Source organism: Entelurus aequoreus, linkage group LG10, assembly GCF_033978785.1.
Source record: "Entelurus aequoreus isolate RoL-2023_Sb linkage group LG10, RoL_Eaeq_v1.1, whole genome shotgun sequence".
NCBI classification, from domain to species: Eukaryota; Metazoa; Chordata; class Actinopteri; order Syngnathiformes; family Syngnathidae; genus Entelurus; species Entelurus aequoreus.
In genome coordinates, this window is record NC_084740.1 from 24,605,890 (window position 1) to 24,625,473 (window position 19,584).

At 40.3% G+C, this 19,584-nt stretch overlaps 2 protein-coding genes across 4 annotated transcripts in view; both read right to left on the reverse strand.

Moving 5' to 3' along the window:
* p4ha3 (prolyl 4-hydroxylase, alpha polypeptide III) overlaps positions 1–7,902 on the reverse strand; it is a 40,834-nt gene extending 32,932 nt beyond the window's left edge. The window contains exons 1-3 of the mRNA XM_062060408.1: positions 7,690–7,902; positions 5,418–5,572; positions 4,981–5,204 (exon numbers count right to left, since the gene is read on the reverse strand). Coding sequence (XP_061916392.1) covers positions 4,981–5,204; positions 5,418–5,572; positions 7,690–7,877 — 567 coding nt within the window. The 5' untranslated portion in view covers positions 7,878–7,902. The remainder of the gene's footprint in view (positions 1–4,980; positions 5,205–5,417; positions 5,573–7,689) is intronic.
* An 8,311-nt stretch (positions 7,903–16,213) lies between these two features.
* Positions 16,214–19,584, reverse strand: part of LOC133659330 (odorant receptor 131-2-like) — a 15,552-nt gene continuing 12,181 nt past the window's right edge. For 2 of the 3 annotated variants that reach the window (XM_062062084.1, XM_062062086.1), the window contains one exon: positions 16,214–17,257. In XM_062062084.1, coding sequence (XP_061918068.1) covers positions 16,298–17,233 — 936 coding nt within the window. In that variant the 5' untranslated portion in view covers positions 17,234–17,257 and the 3' untranslated portion in view covers positions 16,214–16,297. Of the gene's footprint in view, positions 17,258–17,358; positions 17,873–19,584 lie in introns of all 3 variants that reach the window. The other variant, XM_062062085.1, reaches the window with a different exon arrangement.

Here is a 19,584-nt window from a genome sequence, read left to right on the forward strand (position 1 = left end):
CACCTGCCATCATGGAAAGAAAAAAAAAGTAAAAAGAAAAAAAAAATAATTAAATTGTTATTTGTATCCAGTGATTATACTAAAGTTATTTTCCATTTAACTTCAACAGTTTTAGATTATTTTTATTTTTATTTTCACATTTGCCGTTCAAATACTGAGAAGAGACGGTTGAGGCACGTCACTGATTTGTGCCTCAACATGGATTGTGCGCAATGACTCTGCTAACTGCTGGCCTGCTGTGCAGTGAGACCGTATTGCTATATGAATTATATTATACATTTCCATAGTTTAGTTAGCTGAGGTATATAATGTACAGTGTATTTTTTCAACAACTGTATGTGTGTAACGTATTTTTAGTGCTGAGCGATCATAAAACTCTGCTGCGAAGACGCACTGTGTGAGGCTCGTCTCATAACCCCGCCTCCTGGTGCCAAGCACCTCCGCCGCAGAATGCACCGCCCGACGGGAGCGCCGCGGCCACACCAACCAAAGCCCACACCCAAACCCTCCACGTGCAAGACCGAATCCACCCAAAAAAAGTCACTTAACAAGAAGCCAAAAAGTGCAAAAACAACAATGCTCGCGCTGCAGGAGCCGCGAACGACCGCAGGGACACAACATTAGGTACACCTGCACTGCAGGTTCATATGTTTGTAAATCTGACTTTGATGATGCAGTCGTGCCTCACCAGACATTAACCTCACCGCACGCCACTGCTATAACCCATAAAGTAGGCAGGCACGGAGCTATTTCTCAGCGTGTGTTTATTCCAGGCGGCACGTTAATACACTGACACACAACATCCGGATTCCCATCATGCATTGCTTCAAAACTACGGCAAGTAATAATGTCCAAAAACATAACAGAGACGAAGCAGAAGAACGAAGAAGAGACATGGCGACGACGAGTAAGGAGAAGAAATACATTTGCAAGTTCCAAAATGATTGGAAAAAATCATTTCAGTTCATCCAGGACAGCTCGAAGGGGAAGGGGTATGCTGCCTGCAAATTTTGTAGATCAGACTTCTCCGTTGAACACGGTGGCCGAACGGATATACTCATTCATGAACGGATTATTTATATATATATATATATATATATATATATATATATATATATATATACACACTATAGTGTGTATATATATATATATATATATATATATATATATATATATATATATATATATATATATATATAGTGTGTATATATATATATATATATATATATATATATATATATATATATATATATATATATATATATATATATATATATATATATATATATATATATATATATACACACACACTATATATATATATATATATATATATATATATATATATATATATATATAAGAAATACTTGAAAATATATACACCCCCCCCCCCATCTCCCGAATTCGGAGGTCTCAAGGTTGGCAAGTATGCTGACTGGCAACGTGGAAAAGGTGAGTCCAGATTGCCAATCAGGGACAGGTGAGGGTGACAACGATTAAACCAGATGAGTGGTGAAGGCAAACAGGAAGTCAAATGAAAATAAAAGCGCATGAAAGGAACCTAATACAGAAATAAGGTCAGGCCTGACATGAGAGGTCCTGACATCATGGTGCGTTCCATTTGTACTGGGAAGTCGGAATTTCCGAGTCCCGAGTCGGAATTTCAACTGAACGCACCTCGAGGTTGGATTTTTGACTCTCACCCCCCGAGTTGGTTTCAGAGATGGCTGCTCTGGATGTAAACAATGATTTCCGCTTCTATAAAATCAGTTTTTTGAACTTCTGATTAGTTTTCTTGACAGTAAATCAGCCATATACATAATGTATTTGTGGAGAGGCGGAGCCGGCAGTCCGACAGCAAGGCAGGGCACACCAGAGCCCGGCCCAAGAGGGCGGCGAGGAGGCGTGGACGGCGAGCAAGCGGCGAGGCGTAGCGCGGCGAGATCGACGCCGCAAATATTACCAGGTGCGTGGATCGCCCAGCTGGGCACAATTAAATAATCCTCTCACACCACGTAAAAGGGCGGCAGCCGGAAATGTGGGGGAGAGAGGCGCAGATCAGAGACAGAGCCAACGAGAAGCGGATGCTGAGCGAGAGCGCAAAAGAGCCCAAGGAAGGCGACACACGCAGCTGAAAAGCTGGAGCGGAGAAGAAAGCAGGACACGGCAAGGCTGAAAAGCAACCCGGAAGAGACTTTTATTTATTGAAAAATAAAAGAAGTCTTAACCTGCCCGCAACATGTCATTCCTTGGTGGTCCTTGGAACCCGCACGACAGCGAGCGACTGTCACAGTATTGTTGTACGTTTGTATACGGTAATGCCACTGTAGTGTAAACTGCATTTATTTCATGTGGTATATATAGTGTCTGTGTTTCTTCTTCATCCACCCCGTTTGAAGTTTGCAGAGAGAGTGAATATTTTCCCATAAGTTGTTTATATTCAGACAAGGCACGCGTAAATATAGCTTTCGTGGATGTGGCCATCTTGATTTCGGACATCGTCACTGTAACGCTCACAACTCGGGTGTGACGTCATTCCCAGCTCCCACTTCCCAGGTAAATGAAAAGCAGCATTGAGGAAGGTGACTTCCTCAATAAAATAGACCGTAAATGAAAACAAGTTTGACGCCCCTGACAAAGTGTTTATGCCAATGGCTACTGTATGCACTGGCATACAGTAGGAAGGGGATTCATTGGCCCCATTCGTCACGGTTTACATGACACATGAAACATGACAAATTTGAGGTGTGCACCATCCACTTTATCCACCATGTGGCAGGAGAGTGTGATAGAGAATATCTCAAAGGTGCACTTTTTGGGGAATTTTGCCTACCATTCACAATCCTTATGAAAGACATGAGGATGGATGTTTTGTTTTTTTAATGCAATAAATAACCCTCCAAATACCGCCAACAATACTCCATACACACACGTGCGCATGTTGTTTCTGGACTTCAGCTCGGCTTTCAACTCCATCATCCCGCAGCACTTGGTGAGCAAACTGGACCCCCTTGGATTCAGTACCCCCCTATGCAACTGGCTGCTTAACTTCCTCACAGACAGACCCCAGTCTGTGAGAGTGGGCGACAACACCTCCAGTGCCATCTCCCTGAGCACCGGCTCCCCCCAGGGCTGCATACTGAGGCCGCTGCTATTCCCATTGATGAGCCATGACTGCTGCGCCAGGTCCACTACTAACCACATTGTGAAGTATGCGGACGACACAACAGTAGTTGGCCTCATCCGTGACAACAACGAAATGGACTACAGGGAGGAGGTGAAAAATCTGGTTGACTAGTGCAGAACCAACAACCTGGTCCTGAACGTCGACAAGACCAAGGAGATCATCGTAGACTTCCGGAAGCACCAGTCCGGCCACACTCCACTCTTCATCAACGGCACAGCAGTGGAGATAGTAAGCAGCACCAAGTTCCTGGGGGTGCAGATAACTGAAAATATGACCTGGTCCCTACACACACACTGAGCTCTTGTAAAAAGAGCTCAGCAGCGCATGCACTTTTTGCGTTGGATGAAAAGAGCACAGCTCCCTCCCCCCATTCTCACCACTTTCTACAGAGGCACTATAGAGAGCCTACTGACCAACAGCATCTGTCTGGACTGGAGCCTGCAGTGCCTCAGACTGGAAGTCTCTGCAGAGAGTGGTGAGGATGGCGGAAAAGATCATCAGGACTCCTCTTCCTCCTATCCAGGAGATCGCAAAAAGCCGCTGCCTGACCAGGGCTCAGAAAATCTGCAGAGACTCCTCACACCCCCACTAAGGACTGTTTTCACTGCTGGACTCTAGAAAGAGGTTCTGCAGCCTCCGTAGCAGAACCTCCAGGTTCTGTAACAGCTTCTTCCCTCAGGCCAAAAGACTCTTGAACGCATCATAATAATTACCTCAATTCCCCCCAAAAATGGATTAACTCGCTGGAATATAAAGACAATATAATATACTTCCATAAACGTGGATGCATATGCAAAAGTGTAATATATGTATCTGTACAGTAATCTAGCTATTTATATCTGCACCTCATTGATTTTTTTTATCCTGCACCACCGTGAGCTAATGCAACAAAATGTTGTTCTTATCTGTACTATAAAGTTCAAATTTGAATGACAATAAAAAGGAAGTCTAAGTCTAAGTCTAAATTAACATTTTGTGACGTGAATATTAACCAATTATTAGTGATATCCTATCCTATTATCACCTGGATAGTAGAAGGATGAGGACGTATTCCAAGAAGTTGGTACACTGGGAAAGCCAATTTCATGCCGGAAATGGTAAGAACGACACGAAAAGACGCCTGGTAACACCCCCCTTTTCTTTACAATAATTACAGTATGAGTCATTCTTCATCTAAATGGGAACATATGAACCTCCTAGCAGTCGGCATCCTTATGACAGTAGACCTTGTACAGTAAGTGATATTTTATTATGCTCGTTGGTTCTCATGAATTCTGCAGTGAGTAATAACCAGTGATGGAGTTGGAAAAAAAAGCCAACTGGGTTTTTGAAAATATTGCGCCGCGTATGCTTAAAATGAGCAAAATATGTAGATATTAAATGTTATTATAAATGTGCCTGTTACTACATTACATATATACATACAGCATGTTTATAAAACATTAGTGGATGTTTTTAAGGGCTTTATAGACAGAATACAGCAGCTGCCATGGGCTGCATTTTAAGCCGACTTTATTTACGAGTTCAAATGCATTAAAAAAATACATCCGTCGTCATGTCTTTTATATTGTCAGCCATACGCAAAATTCCCCAAAAAAGTGCAGTTCCCCTTTAAAATGTGTTTTGTGGCAATTCCAACTTTGACCACAGCATCAGTTGCTATACAGAGTGGTAGTTTCCATCATTTTCAGCAGACTGCCTTGCAAAATGATTGACCGAACCTCTCTCTCACGCGAGATCCATATGAGTCCCTCCCCTGCTGTAGTGCATAATGTAACAACTGTATAATGTACCTTTCCGACCAGGAAGCAGTCATCACCAGACAGCGACACGGACACAGCCGGTTTGTAAACGTCCACCAGTTTTCCGTCCGCCACTCTCCGGAAGCGACCACTCGCCAGGCTGGCCACGTGGAGCGCATACACATCCTGCAACCTCATCAGGGCCCTGGCGGCCCCCCGCAGGTCCTCCAGTTTGGGCAAGTTGGCCTCTTCTTCCTCGTAACTGGACCTGAGGGCTGGACGCGGGTCAGGGGACAGAGTGGGTGGGGGGGCTGAGTCATCATCACCAGATGTGTGCGTGTGTGCAGAAAAAAATTATAAAATGGAAAAATAATAATGAAAATAAAATAATATATATAGATAATACTACTACTACTTATAATAATAATAATAATAATAATAATAATAATATACATATATTGTTTTAAAAAGTATGTTTGTCTGTTTACCTTGTGCGTTCTCTGAGGCTTCATGGCTGTAAACCAAATTGAGCCACTCGGAATGCAGACGCTTGATGAGGGTGAACGCTACCAGTGGGTTGGCCATGGCGTTTGGCGAGCCTCTGTAGGTGTCACTGTGCAGGTGTGACACCTTGGAATAAAACCTGCATTATAGAATTAACCCTTTATTAGGCACAATAGCACAATCTGTCACGGTTGGGTCGCAGCTTGCTACGCGGTTGTTCTCCCAAGATGCAAAAATGGACGGCTCCGGACGACAGCGTGAAGGTAGGATTTGATTTATTTAACATAAATCACCAAACTATAAAAAATGCAGGCAAAACAAAAAAAAGGCAAGCGTGCCTTTCACATAGGAAGCTAAGACTTAGCATAGACTATGACATGGAATAAACAAAATTTACGTGGCATAGGTGTGACGCAAACAATGAAGCCAGGCCGATTGACTGGCAAAGGCAACTTAAATAATGCCTCTGATTAGTGCTCGGGAAGCAGGTGAGCGGGCGAGCACTAATCAGAGACAGGTGAACACAATGAGTGACCATGGCACCCAAAACAAACTCACAGGTGCACAACCAAGAACTAAAGCAGTCCAAAACTAACAGAAAATACCTAAACAAACATGATTCGGACCACGGATCATGACACAATCCAATTTGATGTTTCCAACATGAACGACGATTAAAGCTACTTTGACAAAATGGCAACATTTGATTTTACAATGTTTACAAAGCAGATCTCCTTTGTCTTGTGAAAAAGAAGCTTATGCGTCTGAGTTGAACAGTGAGAGAGTTTACGCACATTTTACTCAGGGCTAGGTGGCGAGCTTCATGTGGAAGACATCGGTTTACTTCAGTAAAATGCAAGCACAAGACATTCGCAATGAAATGCTGTTTCAGGTTGGTCATTAGTAAAAACAGGTTTGACTCTGATTGTCAATTAAAAATTGTCCAGCAACCCATTTTGTGACTTAAAACCCTGACATCCATTATAAGAGCTGTGTCCAAAAATCTGCCCTTAGAAAAAATAACACTTACTTTGAATTATAAATACCACAACATGTAGTAAAATCCAACTAATTACTTTAAGAAAAAAAGTACTTTAGGGCCAAGGATCCCCAAACTGACGGAGCGGTGGAGCGGGAACCACTACCGGTATAAAATTGTCTAGAGCAGTGGTTCTTAACCTTGTTGGAGGTACCGAACCCCACCAGTTTCATATGCGCATTCACCGAACCCTTCTTTAGTGGAAAAAAAAAAAAAAAAAAGTTTTCAAATTCAAGAAAAAGTTATATATTTTTAATATAATAATAGCTCAATTTTTCAATCACATGTACAAAGATAAATCCTTCTGGAGGAAAGTTCTGTGGTCAGATGAAACAAAAATGGAGCTGTTTGGCCACAATACCCAGGAATATGTTTGGAGGAGAAAAGGTGAGGCCTTTAATCCCAGGAACACCATACCTACCATCAAGCATGGTGGTGGTAGTATTATGCTCTGGGCCTGTTTTGCTGCCAATGGAACTGGTGCTTTACAGAGAGTAAATGGGACAATGAAAAAGGAGGATTACCTCCAAATTCTTCAGGACAACCTAAAATCCTCAGCCCGGAGGTTGGGTCTTGGACGCAGTTGGGTGTTCCAACAGGACAATGACCCCAAACACACGTCAAAAGTGGTAAAGGAATGGCTAAATCAGGCTAGAACGTGTGGACAATGCTGAAGAAACAAGTCAATGTCAGAAAACCAACAAATTTAGCTGAACTTCACCAATTTTGTCAAGAGGGGTGGTCAAAAATTCAACCAGAAGCTTGTGGATGGCTACCAAAAGCGCCTTATTGCAGTGAAACTTGGCAATTAAGGACATGTAACCAAATATTAACATTGCTGTATGTATATTTTTGACCCAGCAGATGTGGTCATATTTTCAGTAGACTCATAATAAATTCATAAAAGAACCAAACTTCTTGAATGTTTTTTGTGACCAACAAGTATGTGCTCCAATCACTCTATCACAAAAAAAATAAGAGCTGTAGAACTCAAGACAGCCATGACATTATGTTCTTTACAAGTGTATATCAACTTTTGACCACGACTGTATGTATGTACGTACTGTATGTATTTGTTGAAGACTACGGCTTTAGAGGAAATGATCGAAGGCATTCTTGTAGTACTTGAGCAAAGTTTCCATCAATTCAATTAGCACTTAAAATAAGAAGTATAATTGCTGCATGTGGAATAACTTCTTGCAGTGTGCACACGTCACCTCTTGATGTCCTCCAGCCTATCCCACTCGTGATCGATGTAAGTCTTCAGCTCGTCGATCAGCTTCCTCTCCACGCTGATCGCCTGCCGCACGTTGAGCAGCGACGTGAACATCTCGCCCACGCACACCGGGACCACGCTGCCGGTCGAGAAGAGCAGACAGCCCCACAGGAGGCAAACACACTTCATCTCTAATAATCAACACACACACACACACAGTACACGCAAACACACGTACAAAATGTGTGGAGGTCTTTTTCAAGAAGGCTGAGGTCCACTCCACTCACGACCCACCCTCTCACTTCCACGACCGCATCACAGTGGACATGCAGGCATGCAGAGGGTGCTCATATGACACCTAAACTATAATACAATACTTATTTTAACTATGAGGGAATAAATGAAATGGCATCACATAAATAATTACAAACTATGCATTATTAATTTAATTTAGAAACACGCGTCTTAACTTTTGTAATTGGACACACAGCGACACCTGCAGGACGTGAAGGGCACACAGGTACAGAACTCGCTCTTTCTTACTAGAGTGGCCGTGCCAGCAACATGAGGGTTCCTGGTTCGATCCCCGCTTCCGCCATCCTAGTCACTGCCGTTGTGGGTGGCACATTGTGTGTGTGCTACCCACAATGTAACTTAGAGATTGGGTTTCACTATGTAAAAGCGCTTTGAGTCACTAGAGAAAAGCGCTATATAAATATAATTCACTTCACTTCACTTCATATGTGTATGGCAGGGGTGTCCAAACTTTTTCCACTGAGGGCCGCACACTGAAAAATCAAAGCAAGCGGGGGCCATTTTGATATTTTTTATTTTAAAAACCAATACAATATATGTATAAAAAAGATACATTTAGGCCTCCACTCAGACTTGATCCCGGGGACCCCAAAAGGTTTTGGTCAAAATAAATATTACAAATGTGTCATTGATTATTATTATTATTATTATTATTCTAGGTTTAAATCTCTAGATCAACATTAGGTCTATCTGTCAATAAAACGCTTTCAAAGATTTAAGTTGTATGCCATTTTTGTCAAGGAAAACCGTGTTTTTTTAATGGAAAAAAACACAAAATATGCAATATTTTCCCCAAGTGGAATATTTGAGATTATATAATAATTGGAGTCTTAAAAAGGTCAATAACTCATAAGAACATTGATTTAAATTCATTATTTTTTTGAGCAATGACACTTAAAAAAAAAAAGTCCCACTAAAATTATTGGGGATCCAAAAGGGTACTGCTCAGTAAAGTTTAAAAAAATAAATCCAAATTTTTTTTTAACTTTTACCACAATAGTCTCAAGATCAACTTCAGATCAATCCGTCAATTATAAGTTTTATTGTTGTTTCATGTTTTTTGTTTGTTCGTTTTAGGCCCTTCTTTAAAAAACTTTGTTTTTTAAATGGCAACCAAAAAATATGCAACATTTTCCCCCCAAAATATCTCAAAGTGGAATATTTAATGTGAAGTAAATGGAGCCTTGAATGGGTCAATAATTCATAATGACATTGATTTTAATTCATTATTATTTTTTAAAGAAAGAAACAGCCTCCACGGCAGCTTTGTGTTATTAGAGTAAATAATGCAAAATGTTCTTGTTATATTTCACCTGTTTGCTCTTTTAAACCACTTTTTATGTTTTTTATTTTTTTTTCCATTGTATTTTTAGATTGTGCCGTGGGGCCATTAAAAAATTACCTGCGGGCCGCAAATGGCCCCCGGGCCGTACTTTGGACACCACTGGTGTATGGCTACATGTTGCTAGGCAGACTTCCAAAGGCACGATCATTTCTTCCCCTTTAGCACTTTTCTTTGCTGCCACACACTGCAAAGAAAGGACAAGGTGGGACGGCAAGAAATAGAAAGCCAATCAGAGATTATTTATGCAAATTAATTTCACAATTAAAAGAGAAAGTTACACACTTTTCTGTCCATCTAAGCACCATTTGCTGGTGTGGACGGGTACTGCACCACATGACCTGTGCGTAGGGTCCCAAAATCCTTCAGGGTCCATATTTTGAGTGAAGAGGCGCATGTAAAACAGGACGCTTCATTTAAATTTGACCGGGTTTTTCTCCCCGAGCACCTTCCTGCTCCGGCACTGATAAGAATATAATAGCACATTTCCCTTAGCATTGTCACTCTGGTAGCATCTTTGCACTGATCTTTGATGTTGCAGGCATACTGTGGTGTGTAATGTTCATTTTGTTATTTTGCACCAAAAAAAAACAACAATTTCTTGCCCTTGAATTAATTTAATTTCAAATCATGCACTAAATTAAATTAAAGTTAGAGTAAAATAGTATAAAAATCGTTTCACACAAACAAAAAGTAAAAAAAAAAAAAGGTTTCCTTTTTTTAAAATACAAACAAACATCTTTTTAAACTGATTTTTGTTAAATTCTGCTCATGGCCCCCATTTTTGCAGAGTGATACCAACTACAGCAATGGTACACAAAACCACCCAAACTGCGGCCCCCAAGTTCATTTTTTTATTTATTTATTTGTAATCTGTCCTGTCCAGCCTCTCAGACAAATCATATTGGTGATGTAGATGCTCATATCTGCTGTACAGGTTTACTTTACAAAAGAGAAGTGTGGCATGTACAGTATCTTTATTAAACTTTATTAAATGTTTGAAAATTTTTAGTCTTTAGCACAGCTCAGTGGCCTTGTGGTTAGAGTGTCCGCCCTGAGACTGGGAGGTTGTGAGTTCGAACCCCGGCCGAGTCATACCAAAGACTATAAAAATGGGACCCATTACCTCCCTGCTTGGCACTCAGCATCAAGGGTTGGAATTGGTAGTTAAATCACCAAATGATTCTCGAGCGCGACGCATGCTGCTACTCACTGCTCCCCTCACCTCCCAGAGGGTGAACATGGGGTTGGGTCAAATGCAGAGGACGAATTTCACTATGTGACTATCGTTGGGACTTTAACTTTAACTTTACCTTTAACTTTAAGCTGAACCTCAGCAGAAGGGGTTATATTGATAAAAAAAAGACAAAAATATATATGTATATATAAATATATATATATTAGGGGTGTGTGAAAAAATCGATTCAAATTCGAATCGCGATTCTCACGTTGTGCGATTCAGAATTGATTCTCATTTTTAAAAAATCGATTTTTTTTTTTTGTAATTATTTATTTTTATTTTTATTTTATTTTATATTTTTTTTTATTAATCTATCCAACTAAACAATACACAGCAATACCATAACAATGCAATCCAATTCCAAAACCAAACCCGACCCAGCAACACTCAGGACTGCAATAAACGGAGCAATTGAGAGGAGACACAAACACGACACAGAACAAACCAAAAGTAGTGAAACAAAAATGAAGATTATCAACAACAGTATCAATATTAGTTACAATTTCAACATAGCAGTGATTAAAAATCCCTCACTGACATTATCATTACACATTTATAAAAAAAATAAAAAGAACAATAGTGTCACAGTGGCTTACACTTGCATCGCATCTCATAAGCTTGACAACACACTGTGTCCAATATTTTCACAAAGATAAAATAAGTCATATTTTTGGTTCATTTAATAGTTAAAACAAATGTACATTATTGCAATCAGTTGATAAAACATTGTCCTTTACAATTATAAAAGCTTTTTACAAAAATCTACTACTCTGCTTGCATGTCAGCAGACTGGGGTAGATCCTGCTGAAATCCTATGTATTGAATGAATAGAGAATCCTTTTGAATCGGGAAAATGTCGTTTTAGAAACGAGAATCGCGTTGAATCGGAAAAAATCGATTTTGAATCGAATCGTGACCCCAAGAATCGATATTGAATCGAATCGTGGGACACCCAAAGATTCACAGCCCTAATATCAATGTAATCACTGAGTATCGTTTTCAACTGACACCACACTCGGTATTGATAGTATCGATTATTCCTTCTTTATACAGGAACTTTAGCGGTTAGCTTCTTGTTTCGGTGGGTGTGCGTGTGCGTGCGTGCGTGCGTGCGTGTGTGTGTGCGTGCGTGCGTGCGTGCGTGTGTGTGTGTGTGTGTGTGTGCGTGCGTGCGTGCGTGTGTGTGTGTGTGTGTTCTGGCAATGCTTACTTAATGGGGACATCGCTCTGTTTACCCAGTCACCTTTAGGGGACCTCTGACGGTATGGGGACAAAAAAACAGGTCCCCTAAAGGGAAACTTTTTAAAATGATAGTCAGATCCATTCTGAAGATGCCTAAGTGATTTTTAAGCTTTGGCCCATAAAACATGTTTACTGAAAAGTAAACATGTTTAACATCTAATTTTAACTTTTTTTTTTTAATGGTCCTCAGTAGTCACGTACAAATTTGTGTGAATTATGTAAAATTATTTAAATGTGGTCCCCATGAACCATATTAACTCTTTTTCCCCAGGGTCCCCAGTAAGAATGATCAGCACATTACTTCATCAATCCAGAGATTTAAAGACGTGTATGAGCTAACTGGGCATTGGCCATTTTATCTCATTTTTTTTATGCCTCCACAACCTGTAGAAAGGGTGGTCCCCACAAGTGATGATCAAAAACTTGGTCAGCATTCCAAATGATAACCAGAATATGTGTGTGTGTGTGTGTGTGTGTGTGTGTGTGTGTGTGTGTGTGTGTGTGTGTGTGTGTGTGTGTGTGTGTGTGTGTGTGTGTGTGTGTGTGTGTGTGTGTGTGTGTGTGTGTGTGTGTGTGTGTGTGTGTGTGTGTGTGTGTGTGTGTGCGTGCGTGTAGCAGGAAGATGAGTCTGTGTTAAAAAATCGTATTAAAAAAAAGAGTCAAAAGGTAAAAGAGCTTCATGGAGTAGAAATGGACAAGAGAAATGTGATCTCTGAGTTCTAGGCAGCGCTCAAACTGCAGCATGTAGGTGGTTCAGTGTCATTACATTCATACGTGTGTCCTCCCCACCACAAATGATGCGCTTTTCTTTTTTTTTATGACAAATGCATTTAATAATGTGTTATGTTATTGTGTGGACTTCTTCATGCAGAAAGTGGACACACTGTAGAAATAACTTGCAAAACAGCACGTTATATATGGAAGACCACCCTGCACATAATCACTTAGATCAGGGCTGTCAAACTGGTTTTCATTGAGGGCCACATCGCCGTTATGACTGCCCTTATAAAAGTAAATATATATAAATAGTAATCGATGAATGAATGAATGATATTTATATAGCGCTTTGTATAATACCTCAGGATAGTACTACATAACTGCCTTTGCATTTGATTATATTTATGTTAATGACTTGCTGCAAAATCATAAGACAGGGTGACAAGCCGATATTGAAGCATTTTAATTTTTTTAATTTTACCAAAACATTTTTGCAATATAGGTTAATACCGTATTGTTCGGACTATAAGTGTCAGTTTTTTTCATAGTTTGGCCGGGGGTGCGACTTATACTCAGGAGCGACTTATGTGTGAAATTATTAACACATTATCGTAAAATATCAAATTATATTATTTAGCTCATTCACTTAAGAGACTAGACGTACAAGATTTCATGGGATTTAGCGATTAGGAGTGACAGATTGTTTGGTAAACGTATAGCATGTTCTATATGTTATAGTTATTTGAATGACTCTTACCATAATATGTGACGTTAACATACCAGGCACGTTCTCAGTTGGTTATTTATGCGTCATATAACGTACACTTATTCACTATTCTTTATTTATTTTAAATTGCCTTTCAAATGTCTATTCTTGGTGTTGGGTTTTATCAAATACATTTCCCCCAAAAATGCGACTTATACTCCAGTGCGACTTATATATGGTTTTTTTCCTTCTTTATTATGCATTTTCGGCCGGTGCGACTTATACTCCGGAGCGACTTATACTCCGAAAAATATGGGATACATGCATACATACATATACAGTAGGCACACAATTGCATACAGAACTAACAAATACATTTAGTAGGAAAGACAACATGCTTTATTGATGCTCATTATATTATATTGTACCATTCCATTATACTCCACCACGATGTATAAATGGTGTTATTGTTGTGTTATGTTGTTTGTCTATGCATAGTGCAATCATATGTGCACAATATGTATTATCTATTGCTAGTTTTTTGTTTTTTTCTTGTTCTCTTGCAGCTCTGTGCTCTTTTCAATGTATGTTGTGTCCCTCGTGTTCTCATGTGTTTTTACCTTATTGTTGTGGGCTTTTCTAATCGGCGCTGCAACCACACAATTTCCCCCTTGTGGGATAAACCAAGTCTATCCCATCCTATTACGGGCTCACATAAAACGGGCCTTGAGTCTAACACACCTGCGACTTAAATCATGAACTCTCACAATTGTGTAATTGTCAGTGAAACGTTCGCAGAATTGTGTGCACACGGTTTATTTTTAACAGAGGCACACTCGATGAAAAATGCTGACTGGGGGTTACAAGACCTGCGGGGTTAAATGTCACATCATCATAGTTAATGAAAGTCATTATGTACATGCGAGATATGTGACAAGCTGTGGAGTCCCCCAAGTTGGTAGAGTGGCCGTGCCAGCAATCGGAAGGTTGCTGGTTACTGGGGTTCAATCCCCACCTTCTACCATCCTAGTCACGTCCGTTGTGTCCTTGGGCAAGACACTTCACCCTTGCTCCTGATGGCTGCTGGTTAGCGCCTTGCATGGCAGCTCCCTCCATCAGTGTGTGAATGTGTGTGTGAATGGGTGAATGTGGAAATACTGTCAAAGCGCTTTGAGTACCTTGAAGGTAGAAAAGCGCTATACAAGTATAACCCATTTATCATTTATTTATATTAGGGCCTTTACTGTTCCTAATATACGTAAATGACATGTCATCAGCATGCGACTGTGAATTGTTCCTGTTTGCGGATGACTCGGCCCTGCTGGTATCCGGCAAGGACAAGTCACAGGTGCAAAAAATCCTCAGTGCTGAACTCCTTAGTATTTGCACCTGGCTCGCTGACAATAAACTATCCATCCACTTAGGTAAAACGGAATCCATCCTATTTGGGTCCCAAATCAATCTCAAGAAAGTCAGTGACTTCACTATAAAAGTGGGTGACATTGTTATCACCAGGAAAGATGAGGTCACCTACCTAGGTTCCATTCTAGCGGCTAATCTTTCCTGTGATAAAATGGCAACCAAGGTCATCAGAAAGGTCAACCAACGAATGAGATTTCTCTACAGAATCTCCTCTCTGGTCAACAAAAGCACCTTGAAGATTCTAGCGGGAACTCTCGTTCAACCCTTTTTCGATTACGCATGCACCTCCTGGTACCCTAGCACCTCCAAAACCCTCAAATCTAGACTCCAAACATCCAAGAACAAGCTAGTCAGGTTACTTTTAGATTTCCACCCCGGATCACACCTCACTCCAACCCACTTCTCCAAAGTGGGCTGGCTCAGTGTGGAGGACAGAGTAAAACAACTTGCACTGAGCCTAGTCTATAAAATCCGCTACACCTCCCTGATACCGAAGTACATGTCAAACTACTTCTTTAACGTAAATGACCGCCATAACCACAACACCAGGGGGAGTTTTACAAACCACGTTAAACCCAGATTCCAATCTAACAAAGGTCTAAACTCATTCTCCTTCTATGCCACATCAATATGGAATGCACTCCCAACAGTTGTAAAAGAAAGTGCATCTCTATCCTTCAAAACGGCACTAAAACAACACCTCCAGACAACTTCAACCCTTGACTAACACCCTCCCCCTCCACATCCCACCTCCCCGGATTGTAAATAACCAAATGTAAATAATCAAAATGTATTTCTAATGTATATACTTGTTCTTATGCTATCTGAACTCACTATGTTCTCTGCTCGCTGTACATATCCTACCAAGTCAGACCTACACTGTTTCAATGCCCATTTCTCTGATGATGCAATTGTTGATGACTGAAGTGCTGTTATCAACCAAACCCTCCTTATCCCACCCCCCGGATTGTAAATAATGTAAATAATTCAATGTATATACTCTGATGATTAACTTGTGTGATGACTGTATTATGATGATAGTATATATTTGTACCATGAATTGATTTACGGGGACCCCGACTTAAACAAGTTGAAAAAAGTTATTCGGGTGTTACCATTTAGTGGTCAATTGTACGGAATATGTACTGAACTGTGCAATCTACTAATAAAAGTTTCAATCAATCAATCAAAGACAGGTGTGTGCCTTTGCAAAATCATGTCCAGTACAGAGGTGCACTCCAATAAAGCTGTATAGGAACATGTCAGGGATGATCAGTTGAAACAGGCTGACTTTTAAAATTCATGGAAAAGGCTGTAAACACTTATGTACATGGGATTTCTTGCTTTTTGTTTTTTGTATAAATTTGCAAAAATCTCTAAAAAAAACCAAACTTCATTATGGGGTATTGTTTGTAGAATTTTGAGGACAAAGATGAATTTATTCCATTTTGGAATAAGGCTGTAACATTACAAAATGTGTAAAATAATAATAAAGCGCTGTGAATACTGTCCGGATGCAATGTTTGTTTATTAGTGTCGTTTGCATTGCCTCACCATGGAAGCAGGAAATGTGACAAACTTATGTTGGTAAAGGCAGAATTGAAGAAAGTGCCAAGTTGGCGGTCTCAGGTCCGGACCTGGAGGTTTGCCTTCTTAAAGTAGCAACTAAAGATATTCCCGATGTAGCCTCGCAGGCTCTGATCGCGGAAACCGTAAATGAGCGGGCTGAGAAAGCGGGGGACGATCATGAAGCAGAAGTAGTTAAAAAAGGCCACGTCCTGTTTGGACCAGTGACCGTGCAGCTGGATAAAGCTCACGGTGATAGGGTACAAAAAGGCCAGCATGCAGAGCAGCAGCTGGAAGGCGTGCAGCATCACCGTGTGCATGGCACGGCCCACAGAGGCCCGGTCCTGCCTCAGGTTCCTGGTCTCCAGCAGGATGCGCACGTAGGTGAAGAGGACGATGACGGCCACCAAGGAAAAGAAGGACACGTGGATGCCGACCTTGAGGATGGTCTGCGTCGGGGAGGAGTTGATATTGAAGTTTTTGCACACATACAGCGTGGTGAGTATGTCCTCGGCGGGTTCGGGCTGCCGTATTGAGAACATGGCGATGGGAAAGATGCAGCTTAAGATCAACAGGGCCAGGACCATCACCCAGAGCCGGTCCGAGCGCCACATGGCTGGCCGGTGCAGGGGATAAACGATGGCCACGTAGCGCTCCAAAGACATGGCGGCCAGGATCAGGGGTGTGTTCTGGAAGGTGACGAGGGAGACAAACAGCAAGGGGGCGCAGTACACCAGGGCCAGCGTCACCCGGCCCATAGAGAGGAGAAAGAGCAGCACGGAGAAGAACAGCTGCACCGTGTCGTTGACGAGCATGCAGGCGAAGAGGGTGTAGCGGGACGTCTCCAGGAAGTGGCGGTGGGAGGCGAAGATGTGGAGCATGACGATGACGCAGCACAGGAAGACGCAGAACAAAGGGGTGACCGCGCACACCTTGATGATGATGGAGAGGCTTTCGTGGGAATTGGAGCTGAGCGACAGGTTGTGAGGCTGCATTGTTTGCAGCGCAGATGAGCCCACCTGTCAGAGACCACATCTTTAGCATGATAATGTTACACAACAATGAAAGGCAGTATAACAAAAACAGTAAGGGAGTAAACATGTCACACTTCAGAACTCACCTTGTCAACATGGGGTGTGTCCTCAGTCGGAATCGTCTCAGGGATGTGTGCCCGCTTTTATCTGACGTCCTCATTATTATTACGACAGTACAGCCCTATTGCCTCAGAGATGCTTAATGTACGCGCTTGCGTCATAAAGCATAATTGTTCTCATTTACATAGTGGCAGAAAGGAGCCCAACTGCAGACTTCCAAGCAATGTTTAAAACAACAACAAGGAGATAATGCATTAAAGATGCAATTTGTGGGATTTTATCATATTTAGGTTTTCTGTGACAAAAAAACACTCTAAAGATGCAATTTGTGTGATTTTATCATATTTAGGTTTTCTGTCTCCCGGCTGGCCTGGGAACGCCTCGGGATCCCCCGGGAGGAGCTGGACGAAGTGGCTGGGGAGAGGGAAGTCTGGGCTTCCCTGCTTAAGCTGCTGCCCCCGCGACCCGACCTCGGATAAGCGGAAGAAGATGGATGGATGGATGGATGGATGGATAGGTTTTCTGTGACAAAAAAACCCTCTAAGGGAAATATTAAACATGTAAATGCAAACATAATGTTAATAAAGTCCAACATAATGCTGCTTTGATGCAGGCATGGCGTAGTGGGTTGATCGCCCGTGTCAGAAACCTGAGGGTTGCAGGTTCGCTCCCCGCCTCTTACCATGCCGTTGTGTCCTTGGGCAGGACACTTCACCCTTGCCCCCGGTACCGCTCACACCAGTGAATGAATGTTGAATGAATGATAGGTGGTGGTCGGAGGGGCCGTAGGCGCAAATTGGCAGCCACGCTTCCGTCAGTCTACCCCAGGGCAGCTGTGGCTATGAAAGTAGCTTACCACCACCAGGTGTGAATGAATGATGGGTTTTTAACATGTAAAGCGACTTTGGGTACTTAGAAAAGCGCTATATAAATCCCAGGTATTATTATTATTATTATTATGGTCAAGTGTTGTCTTAGACGGCTCATATTTTAGGGCACCAAGGCAAGTTAGAAGGGCACTAAGGCAAACATTATTTTCTTTTGATTAGGGATGTCGGTAGGCCGATATTATCGGCCGATAAATGTGTTAAAATGTAATATTGGAAATTATCGCTATCGGTTTTTTTATTATCTGTATCATTTTTTTTTTTGGTTTTTTTTTATTTAATTTTTTTTTTATTAAATCAACAAAAAAAACACAAGATACACTTACAATTAGTGCACCAACCCAAAAAACCTCCCTCCCCCCATTTCTTTCTGTTATCAATATTCTGGTTCCTACATTATATATCAATATATATCAATACAGTCTGCAAGGGATACAGTCTGTAAGCACACATGATTGCGTGCTGCTGGTCCACTAATAGTACTAACCTTTAACAGTTAATTTTACTCATTTTCATTAATTACTAGTTTCTATGTAACTGTTTTTATATTGTTTTACTTTCTTTTTTATTCAAGAAAATGTTTTTAATTTAGTTATCTTATTTTATTTTTATTTTTTTTAAAATACCTTATCTTCACCATACATGGTTGTCCAAATTATGCATAATAATGTGTTAATTCCACGACTGCATATATCGGTTGATATCGGTATCGGTTGATATCGGTAATTAAAGAGTTGGACAATATCGGAATATCGGATATCGGCAAAAAGCCATTATCGGACATCCCTACTTTTGATGCATATATATATATATACACATATATATATATATACATATACATATATATATATATATATATATATATATATATATATATATATATATATATATATATATATATATATATATATATATATATATATATATATATATATATATATTTATATATTTATATATATATATATATATATATATATATATATATATATATATATATATATATATATATATATATATATATATATATATATATATATATATATATATATATATATATATATATATATATATTAAACACACACACACACATGCACACACATATACGTATATACATATATATATCAGTGACAATCTATGTAAATAGCCATAAAAATTAAGAAAACGCATTCAGTGAGAAGGTGTGTCCAAACTTCTGGCCTGTACTGTATATATACACACATATATACTGTACATACAAGTGTATGTAAACTTTTCACCATGACTGTATATATATATATATATATATATATATATATATGTATGTTATGTATGTTATGTATGTATATGTATGTATATATATATATATATATTAGGGCTGTGAATCTT